Here is a 25,225-nt window from a genome sequence, read left to right on the forward strand (position 1 = left end):
TTTTTGTAGTAAAAGCTTCGATAGAAAATAAATGTATTGGGAGGGATAGAATATTAAAGATGGGTGAGAATGAGGGAGAGAAAGAGAGAGAGGGGGAGGGAGAGAGAGAAAGAAAGAGGCAGAGAGAAAACGAGAGAGAGAGAAAGAGAGAGAGAGAAGAGAGAGAGAGAGAGGGTCAAGAGAATGAGGGGAAGATGGAATAGGAGGAATCAAGAGTGAAGGGAGAAAACATGAAGAGAAAGAAATGGAGAGAGGGGTCGCTCTCTTTAGCTTTTTATTTTATAATTTATGAATAAAGTCAAGTTTATGTAAATAAGTTTATATTAAATCATCGACAGACTAATTGTCAAAATAAAGGGAATACATAAAGAAGTATAATAAGTAATGCATCGCAATTGCTTCATGGACGTGGACATAGTACTGTAAAGTGTGAGAACATAATCACCTGTAGAAGATTTCATGATTGTGCATCCTATTGCGCAGTGGTTCAGTGGTAGATCAGTGGTATCGTAACTGAGAGGTCCCGGGTTCAAAACCCCCCTTTGGTAAGGCATTAATCTTCACTACCAAGGCCCTCGGAGAAGACTTAAAAGCCGTCGGTCCCCTGGTTGCTTACTTACAAGTATACACATGGTTTAATATCAGTCTGGTAAAACAAACAAATAAACATTGTGAGGATGAAGAGAGAGGAGGATAGAAAAATTAAAAGCAAGGCAGATGAGAGAGAGAAAGAGAGAGAGAGAGAGAGAGAGAGAGAGAGAGAAAAAGACATAATACGTTGACACCGAAAGCTGGAGTGTCCATTTATAATTCATATTTTAACTAGAGTGATGGTGGAAATGATTATCAACAACGAAGTTCAACCTCGAAAATATTCATTACATACAACTTAGCTATGATGCCATCTCTATGCGCTTTGCGAATCACTTATTAATTGATCACACGCTATGGATTAAACGGGACCGAAAAATAAAAGCTTCAATAATTTTTTTCTTCATCGATGCAATTTCAGTAATTATTTCAATGGCACTGACGTTGCTAACAACAAATGAGGCTGAATCTATTGGTTGCTAGGGGTGTTGGTAGATTTCTTGAGTATGGCCGTGTACGATTGGTGTGAGAGGTGTGGGGGTATAAAACGACTGCTTGAAGACAGGCCGTCTGCACATCCCATCCAAGCCCTGATCACTGTGTTTCATCGCAAGACACGACGATTGCAAATTCTTCATCATGGTGAGTCCTTTTATCTGATTTATAGCTATTTATATCAATATGTCAATGGTATTGATTGGATTGTGTTGTTTAAGATGGGTAAAATGATGTGTTTTGATGTTGGGGATTAATGATTGTTTTTTTAAGGACCCGTGTTATACTCAAAAATATACATTTAGATTAATTATCTGTTATTTATTATTTCTCTTCTAAATTTTCTTCTTGTTTGTTTGATGTACACATGTATTACATTGTGTTACGTCGAAATGTATCTCGCATGTGTTATTGAAACGGAAATCAATCAAATCAAATGAAATCAATTGATGATAGTGCATCATAAAGCGTTCATGATAATGATTGATGGTGTCGAGGGATTTTTAAATGCCAAGTTCACAGTTATGATTGATTGTAATGGTATTTATTGTATTGATGTTGAAATTATGAATTGCTTAGACAGACATAATTAATGCCGGCAATAATAATGCATCTGATGATAGGAGGATATGGAAGACCACCATTATTGGTGATAATGAGTCACCCCGTCTAAATATCAGGAATAAATAAATAAATGAATAAATAATAGTCACAAGATGGGGATGGGGGTATATCATTATCATCAAGATAAGGTGTGGGATGGAAAGAAGTATATGGAGAAACAGGGATGAGAGAGAGAGAGAGGATGGAGGTGCGAAAGGATGCATATAAAGATGGTGGAAGGGCGTGATGGGCAGGCAGGTGATGGGCATGATGAGAAGCCGAGTTGGTTACAAATAGAAAATACCAGGGAACAAAGAGACGTGGCAAGGAAGTGCGACAATTTCTTGTCATGATGAAGTCGGGGCGCGGTGTGTGTGCTTTGTTTGGTATCGGTCTATTGCCATGGTAACAAGAAGAGGCATTCGTAAAAATGTACATGCCTTTTATAGTACAACTAATGCTACACTGTGGAGACGATAGTTGCTTTTGCAGCAAGGGTACCTTCAATAGAGCGATGGTATGGTTGCCAGGGTTACGAGTCTTTGCTTGATTAGGCTATATAATTGTGTTGCCATTGACAATAATTGTATACACTGCTTGATTCAGACATCGGCGTTTGTAGTTGGGTAAATGTCAGGGTCATTGCTAACGATAGAGAGTGCTTGGCAGAGGATGTGATGCATATCTAATTTATTTGTTAATCCTGTCATGACAGGATTTATCTTTAGGGCGAAATTGATCACATATTGTTCTTCACATTGGCAACAATAATAAATTATGTTCTCTTATTTCTACCTTGTTAAATGAAAATGTAATGTCTCTGAAACAAATATACATTTGCAGGAATTTTGAAGAGAAAAAAGGTTGACAAATTGCCGATTTTTATTGAAAAACAATGATTTTGAATCTGAAGATGTTGCCAATTTTAAACGCTTATTTTCCTTTTTAAAATTCCTGGCATCAAACACAATATATTCGTGCAATAAAAATGGATAAATCGTACGCCAAATTTTTTCCTTTTATATACTCATGCACCAGGTATAATTTTTAGGGTTCTGAATCGAAAGTTAATGAGCCAAAACCACAATGTGGAATGATTGTCTTGAATTTTTTTTTTTTTTTTTTAATCTCATGGAGCGCTTGAATGCCCGTTGCACACGACTTGCACGAGGCTTAATTTGTATTGCGTTATCACCTGCACTAATCTAGCCTGTGTGCAACGGGTATTAAAGGTTATTTGGTGCCAAGAAACCAAAACTGTAAGATGAAAACGACACCATTTCTCTTTTCTTTCTTTTTGCGCATTATGTCTGGCATGCCGCGCAATGACACTCCTGGCGCCCCAACATTATGTTATCCAGGTCATAGCCGGCAGCCAAATATGCAGCGCTTTTGCATATCGGGTACCCTTTGTTGTGGATTGTCTTGCCAAAGGAGGTTAGTGATGGACTGGGATTCGAAACCTCAGCCCTTGGATTGAGAGTAAAGTGAATATGACCCACTATATTACAACACCTTACACCTCCAAACATTGCAGTTTAAATTACTGGCGACATCTTTATATTATATCTCAAATAGTTGTATAATTATTACGATAAAAACCTTACGAAAAACAACGTTCTTGTTAGTTGTTTCATAAATGTTATTGTTTTGTTTTTACTACAGCGTGAATGTATCTCTCTCCATGTCGGCCAAGCCGGAGTCCAGATGGGCAATGCCTGCTGGGAGTTGTACTGCCTGGAGCACGGCATCCAGCCTGATGGCCAGATGCCCTCAGACAAGACCCTAGGAGGTGGTGATGACTCCTTCAACACCTTCTTCAGTGAGACGGGAGCTGGCAAGCACGTGCCCCGTGCCGTGTTCATTGACCTCGAGCCAACTGTTGTTGGTAAGAATCTGAGCAGTTTGTTCACTTTTTCATTCACTTTACTTAGTCCCGCATCCACATCAACGATACTTACACCAGACCGAACAAAACATTACATTGTGCCCCCCCCCCCCTTCAACATTCCCAAAGGCAAAAGAGCAGTAGGTTTGGAGTCAAGTTGTAGTTCGTTTGGCGATGTGACCGAGAAGTTAAACTCGGCGACACGTTACTGAGCCATCAGATGCTATCACGACCACCAAGATGCCGTTGTCCAAAATTGGGCATTGAATAAGCCAGGGCTAGACAACCCTTCGAGTGTAACCATGAGAAACAATAAAGCAAACCCACTTCCCATCATTAAATTGGAACACTACTAGTGAAGATATTTTGATATTGATCCGATCTACAATGTAGTTAAAAATCATATTTGTTATTCCCTGTCTTACTCTCTTGTATTTAGATGAAGTCCGTACGGGCACTTACCGTCAGCTTTTCCACCCAGAGCAGCTGATTACTGGCAAGGAGGATGCTGCTAACAACTACGCCCGTGGTCACTACACCGTCGGAAAAGAGATGATCGATATAGTCTTGGACAGGGTCAGGAAGTTGGCTGACCAGTGTACAGGTCTCCAAGGATTCCTCATCTTCCACAGCTTCGGTGGCGGCACCGGCTCTGGATTTACGTCTCTTCTCTTGGAACGTCTCTCTGTCGACTACGGAAAGAAGTCCAAGCTTGAGTTCGCCATCTACCCAGCGCCTCAGATCTCCACTGCCGTGGTCGAGCCCTACAACTCCATCCTTACCACTCACACCACCCTGGAGCACTCCGACTGTGCCTTCATGGTCGATAACGAGGCAATCTACGACATATGCCGTCGTAACCTTGACATCGAGCGACCGACCTACACCAATCTAAACCGTCTCATTGGGCAGATCGTATCGTCAATCACCGCTTCTCTTCGATTCGACGGCGCCCTCAACGTTGATCTGACAGAGTTCCAGACAAACCTAGTGCCTTATCCAAGAATCCATTTCCCTATGGCTACCTATGCTCCAGTCATCTCTGCCGAAAAAGCTTATCACGAGCAACTGTCCGTTAACCAAATCACCAACGCCTGCTTCGAGCCCGCCAACCAGATGGTGAAGTGCGATCCCCGTCACGGCAAGTACATGGCCTGCTGTCTCCTGTACCGTGGTGATGTCGTCCCCAAGGATGTCAACGCCGCCATCGCTACCATCAAGACCAAGCGTACCATCCAGTTCGTTGACTGGTGTCCAACTGGCTTCAAGGTCGGTATCAACTACCAGCCACCCACCGTCGTTCCTGGTGGTGACCTTGCCAAGGTTCAGCGTGCCGTCTGCATGTTGAGCAACACCACTGCCATTGCCGAGGCTTGGGCCCGTCTTGATCACAAGTTCGATCTGATGTACGCCAAGCGTGCTTTCGTCCATTGGTACGTCGGAGAGGGTATGGAGGAAGGAGAGTTCTCCGAGGCTCGTGAGGATTTGGCTGCTCTCGAGAAGGACTACGAAGAAGTCGGTACTGATTCGGTCGACGAAGAAGGAGAAGAAGAGGGAGAAGAGGAATACTAAGTGCGCAACTTTCAGACGATCCCTTGTCACATAAATATTATACTAGATTTAATTTCGATGTCGATTTTTAACAGTGTCGTAGTCCTACAACTGTATTTTCCTAGAAATTAAAGTAGTATTTTGTCTTTCATAGACGCCTGTAGGTTACTCTTGTATTTCTGTAAAGTGAAAATAATTTAATTTATACTTAGAATAAGATGACTAGTTCATTACCCAAAAGTTGTTCGTCCAGGATGACTTTTGTCTTGTCGATATTTACGTTACTGGTTGTAAGTTTTGGTGGTCATTGTTATATAAGTGGAGTTTTAATAAAAGACTAGTCGTGACTCAATCACAAAGTAAAATCTCAAGGAACAAGGTCAAAACAGATTTATGATCAAGATTATTTTATAGAGGAACAAATGGCGTAAATATCAAATGAAATGACGTTAAGATTAATCTTATGACACGAAATAAATCCAATGCTAAATCATTGTGTAGACTCACTTTGATGATGATAAATGCCAGATCAACTTCGTTGATTTTCTCAATGTAGCAAGGTGAACTGAATGTTTGACTGGACAATTTTCATTTCCATTGAACAAACAGTCATGACTTGTCACATCATTGCAGATTTTCATGAGGATCCATTCAATTGAACAAAACAAAAGCAACGTTAGATTTTCATAAAGATTAACTCAATGATACAAGGGGAACTCTTTTTATGACCATCACTATCATGACTATGCCTGAGATAAAAGTCACCGGAACATAGTAAATGCATTGTATAGTTTTATATCGTCATGAGATTACCTATTAATGTCTAGAAATAGGTTTTTTGGAATTCTGTTACGAGTCATTTGTTGAACAATATTCGTGAATGAAATATCAAGTTAAATAATCTGCATAATTATGTACAAAAATTACTTTCATATTATCAGTTTGTATAATGTAAGCATTGTTATTAATTCTTATTTTTTAAAGTATCGATTGTGATAGTAAATTCATTATTTTTGTTTTGTTACGTTTTCCAAACTGATTTGTACCAAAATACTTTGTTTAGCTGTTTAAGGGGTTAGGCTCAACTAGCACATGTGCTATTATCTTGCCCCTTTTACCAACCAATAGTTTCTCTTCTTGTACTGGTAAACACATTGTATGAGAATGTATTGCTGTTGATAAAAGTACGACAATACTCCGTTAGAGGGATGTACTCCAGTGGAAGAAGAAGAAGAAATCAAATCAAATCAAACTTGGTGGAACAATTATGAATAATTATTACGATTAAGCTTTATTAAGTCAGTATGTTCAATTAAACATAGAAAATCAGTCAGGTAGACTAAATTTAAGAATGTCTGCAAAATAAATTCATGTGATATAGAAGAAACTTCAAAAATGCTATAGAAATAATATTTTAGACATTTATTGATTCTATATCTAAAACAGAGTGTAATCTAGACGTAAAGAGTAGGGGTAGATATTTCATTATCAGTCATTGAAAAAAAAACGTGAAATGCACGATTGAATTAATATTCTAATTAATATATTTGCAACAGTGGGTAACCATAAAGTTGAAGTAAATGGGGGGGGGGGGGGCGTTTCACAAAACTTGTCATCAGTGACAAATGGCAGTTTTTGTTATAAGCTACTGAAATCCTTGCTTCTGATCGGTTATCCACAGATTTGTCACTGATTTTTGACATTTGTCATTGGTAAAAGGCTTTATGAAACGGGTCCCAGATCTATTTATTTACCACTTTAACACATTCCAGCCGGTACTCAAGTTCACACACGTGGTCTCCGACGCGTCGCTTCCACCTTGGATATTGAGATTTCTATCTAGTCTGCAGGTACATCTGTAATTTGAGTCTTCACCACAATTCCTAACAGCTCGAGCAGAGCCTATCTATGATAATAATAATAATAGCTCACATTGTTTCTAGGCGCAGTACATATTATTACTCCGGTCATCGGATTCAGGCTTACCCGCACACAATGTATGCACAGTCTCCACTCCATGAGAGCATTCCGGCCAGTCGTTTTACAAGCGCACTTGCTCATACAAACACATTCACTTTTGCATCCTACCGGGTACCCATTTAACACCTGGGTGGAGAGTAGCAAATGTAGATCAATGTCTTGTCAACGGACATTTAGTGCCACGGAAGGACTTAAGCCGCGGACCTTGTGATCCGCAGTCCAGTGTCATCCACTCTCGACCACGACACCTCTGTCCATTCCAACTCCCTGGCCTAACTAGACAGTACAGATATTATTCAGTTTGCTGCCAGCCTAGTCTCATGCGCAGCGATGGACAGAATGGTAGTTGTGCCTGCAAACAAATTTCTGTCGATGATGGGTGCGTTCAAGCGACACCTTTTTTTACCCTTGAAACGCTTTTTTTTCAACGATGTTTAGTTTAAAACACGGTTGCGTTCAAGCGATTTAAAGCGATTTTTCGTCAGTCGTAAAAATTTTGATTTCGTGTTGATTTGTGATTCATGTTTGTGATTCTAGCTTCAAAAATTCGCTTAAAGTCTCACCTCCCTGCTTGAACGCACCCGAAGACCATCGCGTCCACACACGATAAGCAACCGCTATAAACCTACCGATGCATACAGCTACATGTATATCCCTTTCTTATCCTCCCATCCACCTTCATATCCATATAATTAAGAGAGAGGAAGGACAAGAGAGAAAGAGAGAGAGAGAGAGATGGGGAGACGGATTTGAAACGACTCGAATGAAAAGGGAAACAAAAATTGAGAGACAGAGAGAAAGAAGAACAGAGAGACTATAAAAGAGAGGTGGAGATAATAGAGATATAGGTAGTGAGAGGGGGTTGGGGGAGGGAGGGAGAGAGAGAGAGGAGGGGTTGGGAGGAGAGAGAGGGGAGAGAAGGAGAGAGAGAGAGAGAGAGAGAGAGATGGTAGGACAAAGAGAGAGAGGTAGAGAGAGAGAGAGAATTTTTCATAATAATATCGACACCTACGTTTCATGTCAGCCAAGTCAAAGTGGGTGTGTCGGCGTTGCCTAAAACTCACTGGTAGTCAGTTACCTCAATTTACATTTACTGAAAGTCTACCACTCTCATCGGGGATAGCGTAGAACGGTTCTTTCGCTTCAAAGTAACAAATATAAAACCATGGTAAGTGATTCAAATTTGTATTATCCTTTGTTTAATAATTATCCTTTCCTTCTAATGAGTATCATTGATTCAGTGAAATGACTTTTTAGTGTTTTCTATTACTTCCTGATTATATATTTATTTTATTCATCATATGACCTGAAATATTGGCGTGAAGCAAGTCCTGCCGGAACGTGATGTCCTACAACTGAAAAAAGTTTTAACATTTGATTAAAGTCTCAAGTGTCCTTACATCTACAGAGTTGGAATATTGCCAACGTGAGCAAGCTTTCTGTCTCTGTTATTTAAAGTCTAGTTTCTTCTGTTAATAGTGGAACACTGTCCATAGATAACCTCAAGCTTTTTTATGTGACAGTCCTTCTGTAGATCAAAGCAGAGATTATGTTGATATGATGTAACTCAAGAGGTTATATTGTTCTGAAGTTATTCAATTATTTTGTAATTGCCATGTTGAATGTTTTATCATTTAGAGAGAATTGAAAACTGACTCATAAAGAGAATGAACAAATAGAATCATATCACACAAAATGAAGTGAAAAGTTGTTGGTATTTTCATTTACCAAAGTATCATTTGAGCTTATATCAATAGCGTAGTTGGGTTCAGGCTTCCAGGTAGTTCATTCAGTATTTCGAAGTAAAACTATGTGTCTTTCCAGTTTATTATTGATTTAATTTCACATTATTTATACTATCGTCAGTTTTATACCGCTCTTATAAGGCATAAAACTTGAAATGGAGAAGTGCACTCCAAAACCCTTACAATTCAACTCGCTACTTTTTACACTAAAATTGTTATGCTGTCCTTCCAATTCGTGAAGTGCAAACCATACGGTTTGTTTGTTTTGCAAGCTACCAAACAATAAAGTGTTTCGAGTGGGTAGTTATGAAATATGTTGATTATATTCAGTTATACGCAAATAATCTAGTCCATTCAAGTGAGTCATATAGTCTTGTTCATATAGGAACTCTTTATTTCTTTCATTAACAATTGTCATCTTCTATATATTTGTACTCGTGGACTTTCCTGAAGTATGAAGTAAAACATAATCGGTTTGAAGTAAATCTTGTATGAGTTTGGTCTTTTTCTGCAAGCGTAGACATGAACAAAGTATCAAAGGAAAAAGGAAATAAAAATACATTGTTCCTTGAGTGAACCCTAAAACAGTTTCCCAATGGGCATGTACAAGCAATGGCCTATAACAAGCTAGTCTAGAGTGTTGAGTTCCGGTTTTACACGTTGTTACTGACTACTTTACGTTTGTGCCTGTAAACGAAGAATTATGTTATATAAATTATGTCAAAATTAATATACATGCATATATATATATATATATATACATATATATATATATATATATATATATATATAATTATATGTGTATAATTAAACTAATGAATCTCTGTGTCGAGACTACGAATGTAACAAAAGAGTGCCGTACCCGTTCAGCATATGAATCCGGAATTACTCCCACGCGTCACACCGATTCACTTGAGTTGTGTCCACGTCAACAATATTTGAGCAATTAAAAGACCATCACTTATCCCTTTACATGTAAGCCAACTAAAGTATAGTTTCAAGTTTTATTCCAGTCATTGAAGAAATGACACAAACATATAGAAATTCAATTAATAAACACATTTATTTAACTAATAACACATCTACTTTTAAAAAGAAAGTGAAATTAAGAGTGGAGGAGAGGGTAGAAGCTGAAGGCCTATCGAAGGCAAGCGCCCTGATTAAGTTCAAAGTATCATCTTAAAACATAATAATAGCGTAAATTGTTTAGGAGCAGTTAAGAATATTACAAATAGGCTCATGACAATTAGACAATTCATGTACAGGCAGTTCAAGGTAAGGTGGGAGAGCAAGAAAGCCACGTTTTACCTAACATCCCCCACCCCCTCGATCCATCTGGCGATCCGCGATCCGCCCCCAATGATGGGATCATTGTGACAATCACAAGCAAATTTTACACGCCGTATGAACAGTGCAGTTGAAATGAAATATCTTCATTATGTATTTCTGAATACATAAGTAACCCACCGAAAATTCATGCAACAATGCTTTCATAGTTCTTTGTGCTTTCACGCAAACATGATTTATTACTATTGGGTGAGCACCATTACTATAGGGTGAGCACCAACCTTATTTCACAAAGGCCTTTTTTTATCAAGTTTATCATTTTAACTATTAATGCTCTCAAGGACTAGAGTTTGAAAGGGTTTTTTAATGTTGCAAATTGCATGCAAAAGGGCATTTTTTAAGCAAATGGTTATCATTTTCAATGAAAATTTTGCCCTTTGTTGGCGATGTCCTTTAGAGGGAAAAACTCAAACAAAGAGAAAGAAAACAGTTGTAATCATAATCATATTTTAACTCGGTTTTTGTATCACACGTTTTTAATTTGCTGTCTCGAAATTTCAAAAGATAGTACCTCTAAAAATGTGGAAGTCTATATGAGACTGGATATGAAAATACAATGCCGCTTCTAGAGGCGACGGAGCGACTTCAAAAGTGGGAGGGCACCAACCAAAAAGGACACTTTCTGGAAAAAGGGCACCTTCAAAGGGAAATCTCAAAGCGAAAATAAACAAATTTTTAGACATTGGTATATACCCCTATTTATTGTGATTACATTATCGGGGATGATTTCAATATTTGTTTCTGTTTATACATCATATAAGATATTGCTTAAGCATCATACTGTGCAGTTGGGTGTGATAGTCTGAAAATTAATTTGCGAGCGAGCAAAGCTTGCGAGGAAAATTTTTATGATTTGTGAGGTCGCAGTGCGAAAAATTACATCTTATCTAGAGGGAAAACCCAATCTTGATGGGGTTATAAGCACATTCTCATAATGGAAGACTGAAAAGACCTTTGTTAAGTTACATAATTATAACATATATAACTACGAGCGAGCGAAGCGAGCGAACTTTGGGGTAAATCGCTCTTATTCGCTTGAAATTAGGGGCACATTTAATGATGAGAGGAAAGGGGGACACTTATCGAAAGGATTGTAACACTTATTAGCAAAGAAAAGGAGCACGTGTCAAAATATAAAGGCTAATTATCAGAGGTGAAGATGGGGCACTTCTTACACCTAAAAAAAAGAGGCATGCACCAGGGATGAAAAGGAAATGGGCATTTGTCAACGGAAAAGAGGCACCCATCAGATTTTGATAAGGGTATTTATAAGAAGTAAAAAGGGGCATTTATGAAAAAGGGAAATGTTCCTTATTAGTAAGGGAAATGGAGCACATGTCATTGTTAAAAGGGTAATTATCAGAGGTGAAAAGGGGCACTGCCATACATGAAAAGAGGCACTTATGAGAATAAAAAAGGGACATTAATGATAAAGGGAAATGTGCATTTGTTGAAAGAAAAGGGGCATCGATCAGATTTTATTAGGGGCAATTATCAAAGATGAAAAGGGGTAATTATGAGAAGGGGAAGGGGCACTTATAAGAGGGAAAGGAAAAGGAAAGGGGGCACATGTGAAAATATAAGGTGCGCTTATCCAAGTTAAAATGAGGTAGTTTTTTTACCAAAAAAAGGGGGGAACTTGTCAAAACAAAAGAGGAACCTCTCAGATTTGAACAGGGCAATATTTAGAGGTGAAGGGGCGCTTATCAAAAGTGAAAAAGGGGTGCTTCTCGTACCTGAAAAGGGGAACTTACTAGAGATTAAAAAGGCACTTATGAGAATGGAAAATGGACACTTATTGCAAACGGAAATGGGAACTTGTCAAAGGAAAAGGGGTACGTGTCAAACTAAAAGGGGCACTTATCAGAGGTGGAAAGGGGAAAGGGCACTTTTAAAAATTAATAGGGGCACTTGTCAAAGTAAAAGGGGCACTTTTCCTAAGTAAAAAGGGGCACGTCTTACAAAGTTAAAGGGGCACTTTTCCTATGCAAAAAGGGGCTCTTTTAGGGTACTGGAAAAAATGGGAAGGGCACTGTGCCCCTCCCCCTGCCCCCGGGAGAGCCGCCTCTGGCCGCTTCTCTCGATGCTATGTCATGAACTCTCAAATTTCTGTACAAAGTTTCACTATGGTAATAACCTGATAAATAATGTAAGAAATTTGCGTGAATTAGATTTAGATCCCGCTACAGAAATCCTTAATTTGCTTCTCGTTCAGAATGTAACTTTAAACCATTTTTATTTTATTGCAGCGTGAAATCATCTCTATTCATATCGGCCAAGCCGGAGTCCAGATGGGCAATGCATGCTGGGAACTCTTCTGCCACGAGCACGAAATCGAGGCTGATGGCCAGATGCCCTCAGACAGGACCGTCGGATTTGGTGACGACTCCTTCAATACCTTCTTCAGTGAGACTGGAGCTGGCAAGCACGTACCTCGCGCTGTGTTCGCCGATCTTGAACCGTCTGTTATAGGTGTGTAGTTGGTATTAGTCTTAAGCCTACTGTCGCTGGGATGGTAATGGCGTAGTGTTGATCCAGACAATGAGGGGTGGCATCATGGAGTGTGGGGGGGGGGGTCTTACTTGATGGATGAAAATGTAAACTAACAAGCTCATTGATAAATTATTCTCATGTCCCCTTTCCTTTCCCATGGCTCTTATAGTGTCTTTTTCCAACTTTCACCATGTGATGGGTCATGTGCCCCCTTTCTGCCCCATTAGGGACTTTTAGATTTGCGTGGACTGATACGTATGACGTCCATTCAAGGCAGTGCATTACAATTACGTCGATCATAGCAATCCACGTTGTCGTTCGACAATTCTAAAAGTCCCTATTATCACCACTGGTTCCTAATGTCTGTCGTCCTCGCTCCTTTCATGTTTGATACGATATCGTGAAGATGATGTATTTAAGAAGAAAATAAAGAGCTGCCGTTGTCTTATCCAATATTATGAAACATCTCCCAATTATTAATTTGACTTATAGATGAAGTCCGGACTGGATCCTATCGTGAGCTCTATCACCCAGACCAACTGATCAGCGGCAAGGAAGATGCCGCAAACAACTTCGCTCGTGGTCATTACACCGTCGGGAAGGAGAGTGTCGACCTTACCATGGACAAGATTCGGAAGATGACAGAACGGTGCAGTGGTCTTCAGGGTTTCATGCTGTTCCGGAGCTTTGGGGGTGGCACTGGGTCTGGGTTTGCTGCTCTGCTCGAGGAAAGACTCTCAGTCGATTATGGAAAAACAACCAAGATGGAGTTCGATATCTATCCTTCACCGTTGGTTTCGACCGCCGTGGTCGAGCCGTACAACACCGTTTTGTCGACCCATACGACATTGGATCATTCCGATGTCTCCTTCATGTTTGACAACGAAGCCATGTTCGACATTTGCAAGAAAAAATTGAGCATCGAGCGTCCCTCATACCAGAATCTGAATCGCCTGCTGGCACAAATTGTGTCCTCCATGACATGTTCTCTGCGATTCGACGGTCAACTCAACGTTGACCTGAACGAGTTCCAGACAAATCTTGTGCCATATCCACGCATCCATTTCCCACTCTCCTGCCTCTCGCCGATCATGTCCAGTGAAAAATCATTCCATGAGACAAACAGTGCAGCGGATATCACAAATGAGTGTTTCGAACCTGCGAACCAGATGGTGCAGTGTGACCCAAGGAAAGGAAAATACATGGCCTGCTGTCTCCTGTACCGTGGTGATGTCGTCCCCAAGGATGTCAATGCTGCTATCGCTACCATCAAGACCAAGCGTACCATACAATTCGTCGACTGGTGTCCAACTGGCTTCAAGGTCGGTATCAACCACCAGTCGCTTGCGATGGTACCAGGAGGAGACATAGCAAAAGTCAAAAGGGCGGTGTGCATGCTAAGCAACAATACTGCCATAGCCGAGGCTTGGGCACGCGTCAACCACAAGTTCGATCTGATGTACGCCAAGCGGGCGTTTGTCCATTGGTTTGTTGGGGAAGGGATGGAGGAGGGAGAGTTCTCCGAGGCTCGTGAGGATTTGGCTGCTCTCGAGAAGGACTACGAAGATGTCGCCTTAGAGACGGGGGCTGATGAGGAGGAGGACGAAGATGAGGAATACTGAACTTTAGAGAGCATTCTATCTTGAAAATAGCTTGATGCCGTCGCTTATTGGCGAGCAAGTGCTCATTTTCTCTACTATTTTTTTTTCTTTATAACAATTTGCATTTTTAATGATGGACAATTAAGGTAGCTAAAATATAATAAATATTTATGGAAGTAAGGTACATTTATACTAGCAGTCGAAATACTAGTATTCACAAACATTTATCAGATTGTTAAGAAACAAATTGTTGAAGTCTTGAAGACCAATGTACGGGAATTTTAACCCACATGCAAGCTCTTCAAAACCATGATTTTTATTCTGTGATATAAAAAGAGATTTTGATGAATTTATTATTAGTCTAAAACTAATGTAACATACTTAGGTTTGGCCAAATGCCGTCAGGGCCATTGAAATTGAGTAATGCAAAAGGTGTTGCCATGTATTCTATTCAAGATTTGGGATACTAGTAAACGATAATGAATTATAGCACAGTCTGGTATTTACTTATCAACATGCTCGTGTAATCATAGTTGTGTGGGAAATGTCAAGGTTAATGCAAACGAAATGTTGTACAAAGACTAGCATTAATATCAATTTTTGCATTTTCATAAAAGCTGACTAGTTGACAAAAAAAAACCTAACGAAGAAGAAGAAGACTTGTTTACATGCTGTCCCCCCCCCCCCAAAAAAAAAATCATGCTGATGGAAATAACGATATGCACCGTGGATATATCCACCATTGCCAACACGATAGCGAAGACTTAACCAAAATTTAATAAAATGAATTCCAAGTAATAATAATCCTAATAATAATGTAGCGCTTTTCAGGCCTGAAGGCCCTCTCAAAGCACTCTACAGATACATATATTATTACTGTACTTCATTCATCCATTAAAGCCTATCTGCACTAGTTTGGCCAAGAGGGATAAGACATCCCTGCATGGTCACGGTGGATATCTCATCAAATCAGCTCTCAATTAACATCAGAAAAAGGGGACCACGGGGACCAGGTAGCTATAAGTAGTACAGTGGGGCTGTAATAATAGATTAATGGAATGACTCGATCATCACTAGGTCCTGAAGAAAGAAACATCCATAAATTTGAATATGTTGCATCTTGCACGCGTTCTTCAAGATCAAAAGAATGATATGAGGCGGAACTAGCCTAACAAATATAAATTAATTATTCTGTCCCGAGTTAAATTTCAAAAGAACAGTTACGAATTTTTAATAGTGTATTTATCTTACCACGAAAGCATTACAACATTTTAGGTTTTATTTCTCGTGATAGAGAAATATTTTGTTGCACTGATATATTTCATGAGGGTGAATTTACCTTTTGATATTTCGCATTTCATTCAAGATAGTTATTGTTCTTCAAAGATACCGTAGGCATAGTTTCTTGGGAGGACTTTTGTAAATGAAAATGAAATGCTAGTGTTTGTATTTACATATGTATCATCTCCGTTTGACAATGTAAACAGTACTATAGTATAGATCATTATTTTGCTTTAATCGTGTTAGAAGCTTACAAATTCACTCTCGACTTTATACATTGCATAATACAGCAGATCCGTCTGACTTCTATTTTGTCATGAGAAAGTCATTTCGTGTCTTTGATTATTAAACATACTATTGAATTACTTGGTTAATTTGTAGATGTACCATTTTATTTCTTTTTGGTGTGGCTTGTGGATATTGTAAAAAAAATTAACATAATATTTCAGTTTGATACAACCGAGGTATCGGAGATATCGGAGATATCAAAGAATTAATTGGTAGACAACAATGTGTTACTATAGATAATCATTGTAGCGAGTATTTAACTGTTAAATCCGGGGTGCCACAAGGGTCAATTCTGGGCCCCTTGATTTTTCGTTTGTATATTAATGATATCAATAATTTAACATTTCATAATAATTCCAAAATATCACTTTATGCTGACGATACTGTCATTTTTAATAATTCTAATGTTTTTTCTGAAGTTCAAGAAAATTTACAGAATGACTTTGATTTAATATGTAAATGGTTTGATATAAATAAGATGTATATACACCCTCAGAAAACTATGGTGATGTCATTTGGATCAAAAAGAAAGTTGGAGAACAATCGTCTCTCAATTAAATTAAATGGTACAAATTTACAGTGTGTCGAAACAATGAAATACCTAGGAGTTATACTTGATTCACAACTTACGTGGTCTGAACATATAAAATATATAAGTACTAAGATATCTCGTTCTATTGGATGTATTCGTCGTATAAAACGCCTAATACCCCATAAAACTCTTGTAAACCTCTATTTTGCATTAATTTTACCACATATCGACTATTGTTGTACTGCTTGGGGAAACTGCTCAAAGACAAATTTATCGAAACTGCAAAAGTTACAAAATAGATTTGCGAGATTGATTTTAAATAAGGATTACGACACACCACAATGTACACTTCTTACGACTTTAAATTGGCAATCGGTCGAACAAAGATTAAAATATCACTACTGTTTATTAGCTTTTAAAATTATAAATGTCATGGCCCCAACTTATTTAAAATCACTTATAAATTATAGCACCTTCAACTACTGTACCCGCTATTCCTTAAATGCTCTACTTGACATCCCATACCCCAAAACCGATTTCAAAAAAAGATCATTCTCATATAAAGCAAGCACCCTATTTAATAAACTTCCTTCCTCAATCCAATCAACCAAATCAATTCAAATATTTAAGCGCGGATGCCAATTGGCAAAGCATTTATTATAGTCGAATCTCCGTTCTTATTTCCCTCTACCGGTATAATTATTTTTCTTATGTTATATATGTTTGTACTCTATATTATGTCAAATAATTATGTCAATGTTTAGTTTTGATGAATGTTATATTTTGTATATAATCCTTGTATTTTTGTATATCGCACATTTGTTATGTTAGAGGGCGTACTTGGAAAGCAGTTTTGTTAAACTGAATGTACCTACCCTCTATTTTAAATAAAACTTGAATAAATAAATAAATAAATAAAGAGCTAGATCGAGAGAGGCGAATGAGAGGAGATGCATGATGAAAGAAATACGTACAGAGGATGGTATGGTCAGAGAAGTGAGGCACATATCGAGGATATAGAGTTTGCGAAGAAAAAAAAACACATATAAGAATGAATCATAAAAAATATGTTCCCAAAGGATGTCTCTGTTTTAAAACTACCCCCCCCCCCCCAAAAAAAAAAATAAAATAAAAAAATTAAAAAAAATAAAATAAAATAAAATAAATAAATAAATAAATAAATAATAATAATAATAAATAATAATAATAATAATAATAATAATAATAATAATAATAATAATAATAATAATAATAATAATAATAATAATTATAATAATAATAATAATAATTATAATTATAATAATAATAATAATAATAATAATGGAAATGAAAAAGAATTTGCAGGCCTCATATGACCTCGCCCCTCCCTAAAATGAAAAGGCTTAGCGGTTTGAAAATGAAATAGGTTGCAGGAGTGCAAACAATGTATTAAGCTTTAAATAGGTTTATAAGATGATGACGTGGATCCTAATCCTAATGAAACTTGCCCTCTTATACATGATAGCCACTCAAATTTCAAGAGAATATGGGAAATAAGTGAAATGACTTGGTGTATACTTATCAAAACGTGTTAATGAAGTGGGGCACTAGCATGAAAAGAGGAAGTTTTTCCTAGTAAATGATCCCCCCCCCCCCCCGCCCCCACTCCCCGAAATAATAGAGTGGAGAAGTGTGACGTCATCAAAAAATCAATTTTTAGAATTTCTCAATTTTTTTCTTCATATTCCGAAAGAACACCAAAAATAATGTCGAAATGTCGAAAACCAATTGAATATGTTAAGTATTGGCTGAGGTATGACCATCTGAATGAATATATGTCCTATGGGAGCTCAGTGTTATATGCTCTGGCTCCTAACCATTAGGAGCCAGAGCATATATAATCAGGGAGGTGATACTTTACCATGCCCTGATATAATTAGGAGCCAGAGCATATAACACCGAGTTCCTATGGGGAGTATATTTATTCAGATGGTCATATCTCAGCCAAAGTTTAACATATTCAATTGGTTTTCGACATTTGGTCATTATTTTTGATGTTCTTTCGGAAAATGAAGAAAAATTGAGAAATTCTAAAAATTGATTTTTATGACGTCACAGCTTCGGTTCTCTATTATGCACACTGAGAGCTACGGAATCAGTGGGCATCACTTATAGATCAGTGGTGGGCATGCCCACCACTGATCTTCCGTAGAGATCAGTGGCATGCACTGACTGACCCACAAAAAGCTTTGGCGATAATTCGTTTATCTTGGGCGATATTTGACATTTATATACGCATAGTGCATGCACGTATTCGCTTCATCACGCATCAGTTGGGCGACATAGCATGCGATTTTGTAATCATGGCGGGGAGCAATTTAACCAACGTGTCTTGTGCTGATTTTGCCCGATTCCAGGTATTTGTCACTGATATTTTGAGGCATGTGTGATGATGTGATAATTTGAAAATGAAATATGAATGAGAAATAGCCGATATTACCATCTGAGCTGGGTTGTCAATGAGCTAAATCCATGGGAAATATATGTGTAGAGCTCTAGTCCCATGCGTAGTAATTTATGATGTCCTGAGCTGAGCTGAGGCTGAGCTAGACCGAAAGCTTCAGTCTCTCTAATCGTCGGTTGTTCCACTGAGACTACGTCTGGCTCCACTAGACCTCCGATTATAGAGACTGAAGTCTGGGGACCTCTTTCTGTGAGGCACTGTACGGAACAAATGGTTCGGTTCGACCGGACCGCGATGAATGAGATATGCAACGAGATTTTCACTCTTTACATCCTCATAACTGCTGCAATTATAACACAAATTAAAAATAACATTTGCTCATTTAGATCCTAAATTAATGATTAATCCGAGAAAGTCTCGTCGTCAACATTATCCGTCTTGGTGTTAGTTGATGAATATTCATTTTTTCTTTTCGAACGTCCAATAGCTACCGTAGCTACGTACGAGTAAGCCCAGCTTGATCAACGAACTCCCACGAAACGAGTGCTCTGATTGGCCATTTGGCTATGTTTTGGTAGGTTGACCCGGAAATATTTTGGCCGCCGGGTCATATAGCCCTATGTTCCGAGTGCATGAACGTTCGGAGATACAAATTGGATAATTCATATTATAAGTAAGTCTGTAAATTATCCATTTAATATTGAGTTATCAAATTTTGATAACTGTAATTAGGACAAATGACATACCGACCTAATTTACATCTGATTTAGAAATCAGGAAATTAGATCTAAATAAAGAAAATCGGGGAGAAAATGTCGTGGACGAAAATATGTAGATAGCCTGCCCCACGGTACGAGATCTCTGGGTTGCCATCTGTATCGGGGAATGACAACAAATGTCAGTTTTATTAAAGAAATGACCCAAATCAGATGGTTATTGCTGTCTAAGGCTGAGCCCATCCCATTCCACCAATTTCCAATGCAGTGAGTACTGAGTAGTGACTGAAACTTGAAAGTATGATTGTGAAGTGACACAGGTTTCCTAATTCTAGGTTGGTCTTATTACAGATAGGGCCATAGTATAACACAAAGACTGTAATTTCATTGGCAGGAGTAAGTTTTGAAAAAAGTGTGGAGTAGATTTCTGCTTTTCTGATATTGGATTCACTGAATGTTTTTTTCTTTGCAGGAAGCTCTTAAAGAAATGCGAATGATAGATGATAAGGTAATCTACAACCTCAACAAAGTAGTTCCAACAACGTCTTTCAAAGGCCAAGTAGATGCGAGCCAGAAATGTGAGGGATTTTACAACGAGGTAATTATTCAGTGATTTTAATAACGGTGGTTTTAATAACAATGATAATTTTTGTTTCTTTTCAATACGATTACGAGTATGATTTGAGTCAATCAATGTTTGTGAACAATTTAACCTCTTTCTTTTTCTTTTTCTTTTTGAAGTGTGGAAAGCAGTCTCAAGTTAAGGTTATTCATGTTTCTACCCATAATTTGTATAATTCCATATATTGAATTTAATTATTTCACAATCAAAAAGGTTCATTGTGCAAAACTGAAAGTTCAATAACTACTAATCAGATGAGCCTCTTCAAGAATTGTTATAATAGTTTCAATATCAAGGATTATTTACTTATATTTAACCTTTAAAAGTACTTTGTCCCATTTGCAGGCCAAAAAATGAAAAGGTTAAATTCCAACAGCATTTGAAAGATAATACTAATTTAGAACTTCCCTTAAAAAAAGGGGGCTTGAAAATGTCTTTAAGTGAGAAGATAACGACTTTTAGTTGTTGAAACGACTTAGGAGCTATAGAGCCAGTAAGTAATAGTCTGATTTTCAGACCATTGTACTGAATGGTCGTACGTCTTATGCTGCGCGAACATTCATTTAGTTTGATTTTGGCCATCACAAGAAGTGGGTTATGGATGTAGACAAATGCTCATGTACCCTTTACAGCTCATTTCATGTATGTTATTACAAGAGAAGAAAAAAAAGCCAGTCAGTCACTCAATAGTGTCTGACAGTGAAATCTAGCAAGTAAACGGGTTTCCTTGCATAATTTGAATATTAGGACACTGCTAACGTTTAAATTTCACAGATAGGACATACATGACATATTCATAATTCCTGCAAAGTTCTACAGAATTTGATGTTGGCTGCAACAGGGACATAGTATCTTTAATACCTGGTTTTGCAATTGTCATAAATATATGGTATTATTTTCATGAATATCTCTCTTATCGTTTATTTATTGTTTTTCAATTGTTACTTTGTCAATTAGTTGTCATCAGCATATTCCGGTAGAGAGAATGTGATTAAGAGGTGTATATCAGAAGTCTCTACATCAATCAACCAACTAAAGAAAGAAAAAGACCAAAATCCGGACGACTTCAAAATCATGAAAGATCTCAGGAAACGGCAAGGAGAGGTAAATTGATCAGGGCCTAACCAAGTGAAATTAGGACAAATCATGGGTTATTTTCTTCACGAAAATTGTGTATACGAACAGTTAAAGCCCTTCTATGTTGTTGGGAGTCCCAAATTCGCCAAAAAATGCAAGCAAAATTTCACTTAAATTATGCTGAAAGAGGATGTCATTTAAGACATACTTCTGCAAAGATTCCCACCCCCCCCCCCCAAAAAAAAAAAAATAAATAAAAAATAAATAAATAAATAATAAATAAATAAATACATTTTAAACAAAAATAAATAAATAAATAAAAATGTGTTTGAAAACAAATATTGATAAAAGAATACATCTGGGTTTTTTGTTGTACGCAGAAAACATAAATTTTGTATTCTGTCATTTAAGACATACTTCTGCAAAGATTTCCCCCCCCCCCCCCAAAAAAAAAAAATAAATAAATAAATAAATAAATAAATAAATATATAATAAAATAAATAAATCAATAAATAATAAATAAATAAATAAATAAATTAAAATAAATAAATAAATAAATAAATAAAAATGTGTTTGAAGACAAATATTGATAAAAGAATACATCTGGGTTTTTTGTTGTACGCAGAAAACATAAATTTTGTATTCTGTCATCAAAATTCGACTTCAAACACAGTAACACAATTATAATAATAATAATATAATCCAAATTCTACGCAATCGTACATTTTCAATTGTTTTAAGTCCAATTATTTTCCTATATTCCACTAAAATAAAGCATAGCACACTGTATCAAGTTCCCCTTTTTTATGACTTGATTACATAAGGTTCATTTGTAACTGTAAATCTCATGTCAATGATCAATGTATTTCTACAAATCTCTTTTATCTTTCAGTTGAGACTTATGCAATCAGAACTGAACATAGAAGAGGTTGTCAAAGACAGAACATTAAAGGTATGTATCAGAACAGTGCCATGTTAATATATAGAAATTCCAACTTATACCAAAATAATGCCAAAATAATGCCAATTTGATGTATACAGTTAACTGAACTATTTATACCCCTTGTGAATTTTTTTGTTTTTGTTTAAATGTAACTCAAGAATGAAAGGTGGATTGGTTGAATTAGGGTCTTTGTTGAATACTTTTAGATGTAATCTTTGATATGTCACATTATCAAGAAACATAAATCAAGTCAACAATTCAATAAAATGCTTTATTCTCCTTTTGTGAGGTAAAGGTTACCCAGAGTTTAGTCTAATGTTTTACTTGCTTTTATTTTGGTTGATTACTCCTTGTTTTTATCTGAGAAAGGTCTGTAAATAAAACATCTGGTCCAGGGTTAAAATTTAAAATGACCAATTTGGTTATTTAGACGGTTTGTTACATTGTAGACAGTATATTCAGTATATTCTTCAATGTGGTTAGTGTGGGAAATTGACCTGGGAGCCGATGTGGCCTCTTCACTCTAAGCTTATTTTATTATATCTTTTTGTAGGTATTCCACGAGAAATGTAGGAGCCATTACACGCCACCAAAGAAGGACTCATTATGACGATAGTGAGCTAGAGACAAAGGAGCCCACAGGGGGCTTGATGAAGCTGCATTTTACCCAAATATATTTGGTTCGACAAAATCATTGTCTGAATTCAGATGTCCACTGGGCCAGAGCTACTGTAAATTTGTCATGTAGTCATAGGCATACAGGTGCAATTTTACTAAAGGGTGGGGGGGGGGTGACATTTCTTGCCCAATTGCCAGCTTTCAAGGTTATAAAATTTACAAATGAGTGAACGAGCAAGCCACATTTTGACAACCTGTTACTGTGAAAATGCAATTTTTGTTTTGTTTAAAATATATGGTGAAAGAACAACCTCACTGCCAGAGTATGAGGTGATGGATGCCCGAAGATTAACAATTTCAAAATTCCCCCTTTCTACCTCGTATGCCTATGCATGTAATTGAATTTCAATTCTGCGTTTTATAGTCTTGATTTATCTCAATCCAATTGAGATTGAGATTGACTTACAACGATTATGTCATCTATTTGAAATGTAATTTTTGTATACTGTATGTGAGTTTTGGTCTATACTGATTTATGTTACATATACATGTAATAACAAATCTTTTTAAGCCATCTGCCCACCTTTAATTTTTTAGAAGGAATAAGTAGTTGGTAAATTGTTTTCTCTTTAGTATAACACCAACCGATTTCCGAATCGATCAATTCTTTTGAAATTTGGAAGAATGGGTTGGGATGGGGCACCAAAATTTTGTATACTAAGTTCAATTATGTAAATTAAAAATCAAAAGTTAGGTTTTCATGAACAACAGACCTACATAGGCATGTAATCAAAGATATCACTCATGGTGTTTTCTCGAACTTCCTTGTTGTCTTATTCACTGTATTTCTGTGATTGAAGATGTGTGTGTCCTCAATTTGCCATTTTCGTGGCTTGCAGGTGGTTGATACTGTGGACTGAACTTACCAGTCTTCTGCTGATAGACATACAGCAGTATCATTCATTGAGATCATAATAGTGAGCATTTGGGATATTTTTTATATACATGTATTTTTATTTGTATAACAATGGTTAAAAAGATTATTTTCAATTGTTGGTTCTGTGAACGATCTATGCCCGTGCTTCCAAAAACCATCATTATGAAGAGAAACTATTATATTCCATGAATAATGTAGATAATCCTGTTGGAAAGAATCACATACGATTCCCCAGCAAAGATTTTGGGGGGGATCGCTATTGATAAAGATCCACTCTTGACTAGAAATAATCTTAACATCTAAATTCATTAACATTGATATTATATTGTCACACAGGTATAAGTTGAAAAGTTGATCAAACTATTTCATGAATCAACTTTCAAGCTACTGTTCAAATACATTGCCACTATCCTGCAAGGGTGGATTGATAAAAGAATTAGGCAATCCGAAGAGATGGAAATAGACATATTTTTAAGATTAAAGACTAACTGCACTACTTATAGCTACTTGCGCCCTCTATATAGCAAACAATGCCTAATCGGTGACCATTGGTCCCCCATGATCCTTTTTTTCTTATGTTAAGTGAGAGCTGATTTGATGAGATAACCACCTGTCAGTGACATTGCAGGAGGTCTAATCCCTCCTGTAAACTAGTACAGATGGGCTTTAAGCCATTGGATTAAGTTTGACATGCATGTCTAATGGGTGAAACATCCCAAGTTATTTACATACTATTCAAGAAGATGTACTTTTATACATGCTTTTTCTGATGACACGTATTGGACACAATTATTGATTTGTCCATCGTTAAAAATCAACCCATTGTGGTTGTCATATATGATATATTAAAGATTTTTTTCATGAAATGGATCTATTTTGTGTCTATAGTCCCTTCATCACCTGAATCTTTATTCTTTTGTAAAATTTATTACACATGTTTAATGTTGTTGGTAAATGTCTAGGAGGTAATAAGAAATTTTTTACTCACAGATACACGTTACCTGGATTTAAGTTTTCCTAAATTAGTTTTTAGGATGAATAGTTTATCTTCGTAATGTAATCAGATTTAATGCACATCTTTGTTAAATGCCTCGTTACAAATTATTTCATTCACCTGTTAGGAATAATTGTACATGTATTTCAATAGTCATGTTGTTGGATAGGACAAGCTTTAATGATTGTCCAACCTAGCAATAATTAATGTTTGTAAATTGTATGCTATTGAAATACAATTATTCATAACAGGTAAATGAAATAATTTGTAACATGGCATTTAAGAAAAGGCTTACCAGTATGCATTAAATTTGATTACATTACGAAAATGGCCTATTGAAGAAAAATTGCTACCTCTTTGGAATTAGAGCATCAAAAGCATATTATAACCAAATCTATGACCTTTACAAACACTAAACTATGTAATATCTTAAATAGTACGAATTCATTGTGTGATTGCATTGTTGAAAGTGAGTTGAAA

The 25,225-nt window shown here is 37.0% G+C and overlaps 3 protein-coding genes across 3 annotated transcripts; all 3 read left to right on the forward strand.

Moving 5' to 3' along the window:
• The first annotated feature begins 1,215 nt into the window (after positions 1-1,215).
• Positions 1,216-5,356, forward strand: LOC578989 (tubulin alpha-1 chain). Its single transcript, XM_011671670.2, has 3 exons — positions 1,216-1,233; positions 3,355-3,577; positions 4,017-5,356. Exons 1-3 carry the CDS (start codon positions 1,231-1,233, stop codon positions 5,147-5,149), a joined length of 1,359 nt encoding a protein of 452 aa, XP_011669972.1. The 5' UTR covers positions 1,216-1,230; the 3' UTR covers positions 5,150-5,356.
• Positions 5,357-8,210: 2,854 nt separating this feature from the next.
• On the forward strand, positions 8,211-14,479 carry LOC105440991 (tubulin alpha-1 chain-like). Its single transcript, XM_011671658.2, has 3 exons — positions 8,211-8,276; positions 12,450-12,672; positions 13,186-14,479. The coding sequence occupies exons 1-3, from the start codon at positions 8,274-8,276 to the stop codon at positions 14,313-14,315; spliced, it is 1,356 nt and encodes a 451-aa protein (XP_011669960.2). The 5' UTR covers positions 8,211-8,273; the 3' UTR covers positions 14,316-14,479.
• A 4,206-nt stretch (positions 14,480-18,685) lies between these two features.
• LOC576818 (coiled-coil domain-containing protein 58) lies at positions 18,686-24,621 on the forward strand. Its single transcript, XM_777086.4, has 5 exons — positions 18,686-18,791; positions 20,027-20,152; positions 21,134-21,280; positions 22,146-22,205; positions 22,750-24,621. The coding sequence occupies exons 1-5, from the start codon at positions 18,738-18,740 to the stop codon at positions 22,804-22,806; spliced, it is 444 nt and encodes a 147-aa protein (XP_782179.2). The 5' UTR covers positions 18,686-18,737; the 3' UTR covers positions 22,807-24,621.
• The last annotated feature ends 604 nt before the right edge of the window (positions 24,622-25,225 follow it).

Source organism: Strongylocentrotus purpuratus, unplaced genomic scaffold (assembly GCF_000002235.5).
Source record: "Strongylocentrotus purpuratus isolate Spur 01 unplaced genomic scaffold, Spur_5.0 spur5_scaffold_21, whole genome shotgun sequence".
Classification (NCBI taxonomy): Eukaryota; Metazoa; Echinodermata; class Echinoidea; order Camarodonta; family Strongylocentrotidae; genus Strongylocentrotus; species Strongylocentrotus purpuratus.

What these genes read in the sequence shown, in the direction of transcription:
- LOC578989 (XM_011671670.2), top strand. An exon ending in CCTCGAGCCAACTGTTGTTG is followed by an intron (nt 3,578 to 4,016) that starts GTAAGAATCTGA and finishes TCTTGTATTTAG; the next exon opens with ATGAAGTCCGTACGGGCACT.
- LOC576818 (XM_777086.4), top strand. Translation starts at nt 18,738, where the DNA reads ATGGCGGGGAGCAATTTAACCAACGTGTCTTGTGCTGATTTTGCCCGA. An exon ending in GTGAGGGATTTTACAACGAG is followed by an intron (nt 20,153 to 21,133) that starts GTAATTATTCAG and finishes TTTGTCAATTAG; the next exon opens with TTGTCATCAGCATATTCCGG. An exon ending in TCAGGAAACGGCAAGGAGAG is followed by an intron (nt 21,281 to 22,145) that starts GTAAATTGATCA and finishes TTTATCTTTCAG; the next exon opens with TTGAGACTTATGCAATCAGA.
- LOC105440991 (XM_011671658.2), top strand. An exon ending in TCTTGAACCGTCTGTTATAG is followed by an intron (nt 12,673 to 13,185) that starts GTGTGTAGTTGG and finishes TTTGACTTATAG; the next exon opens with ATGAAGTCCGGACTGGATCC.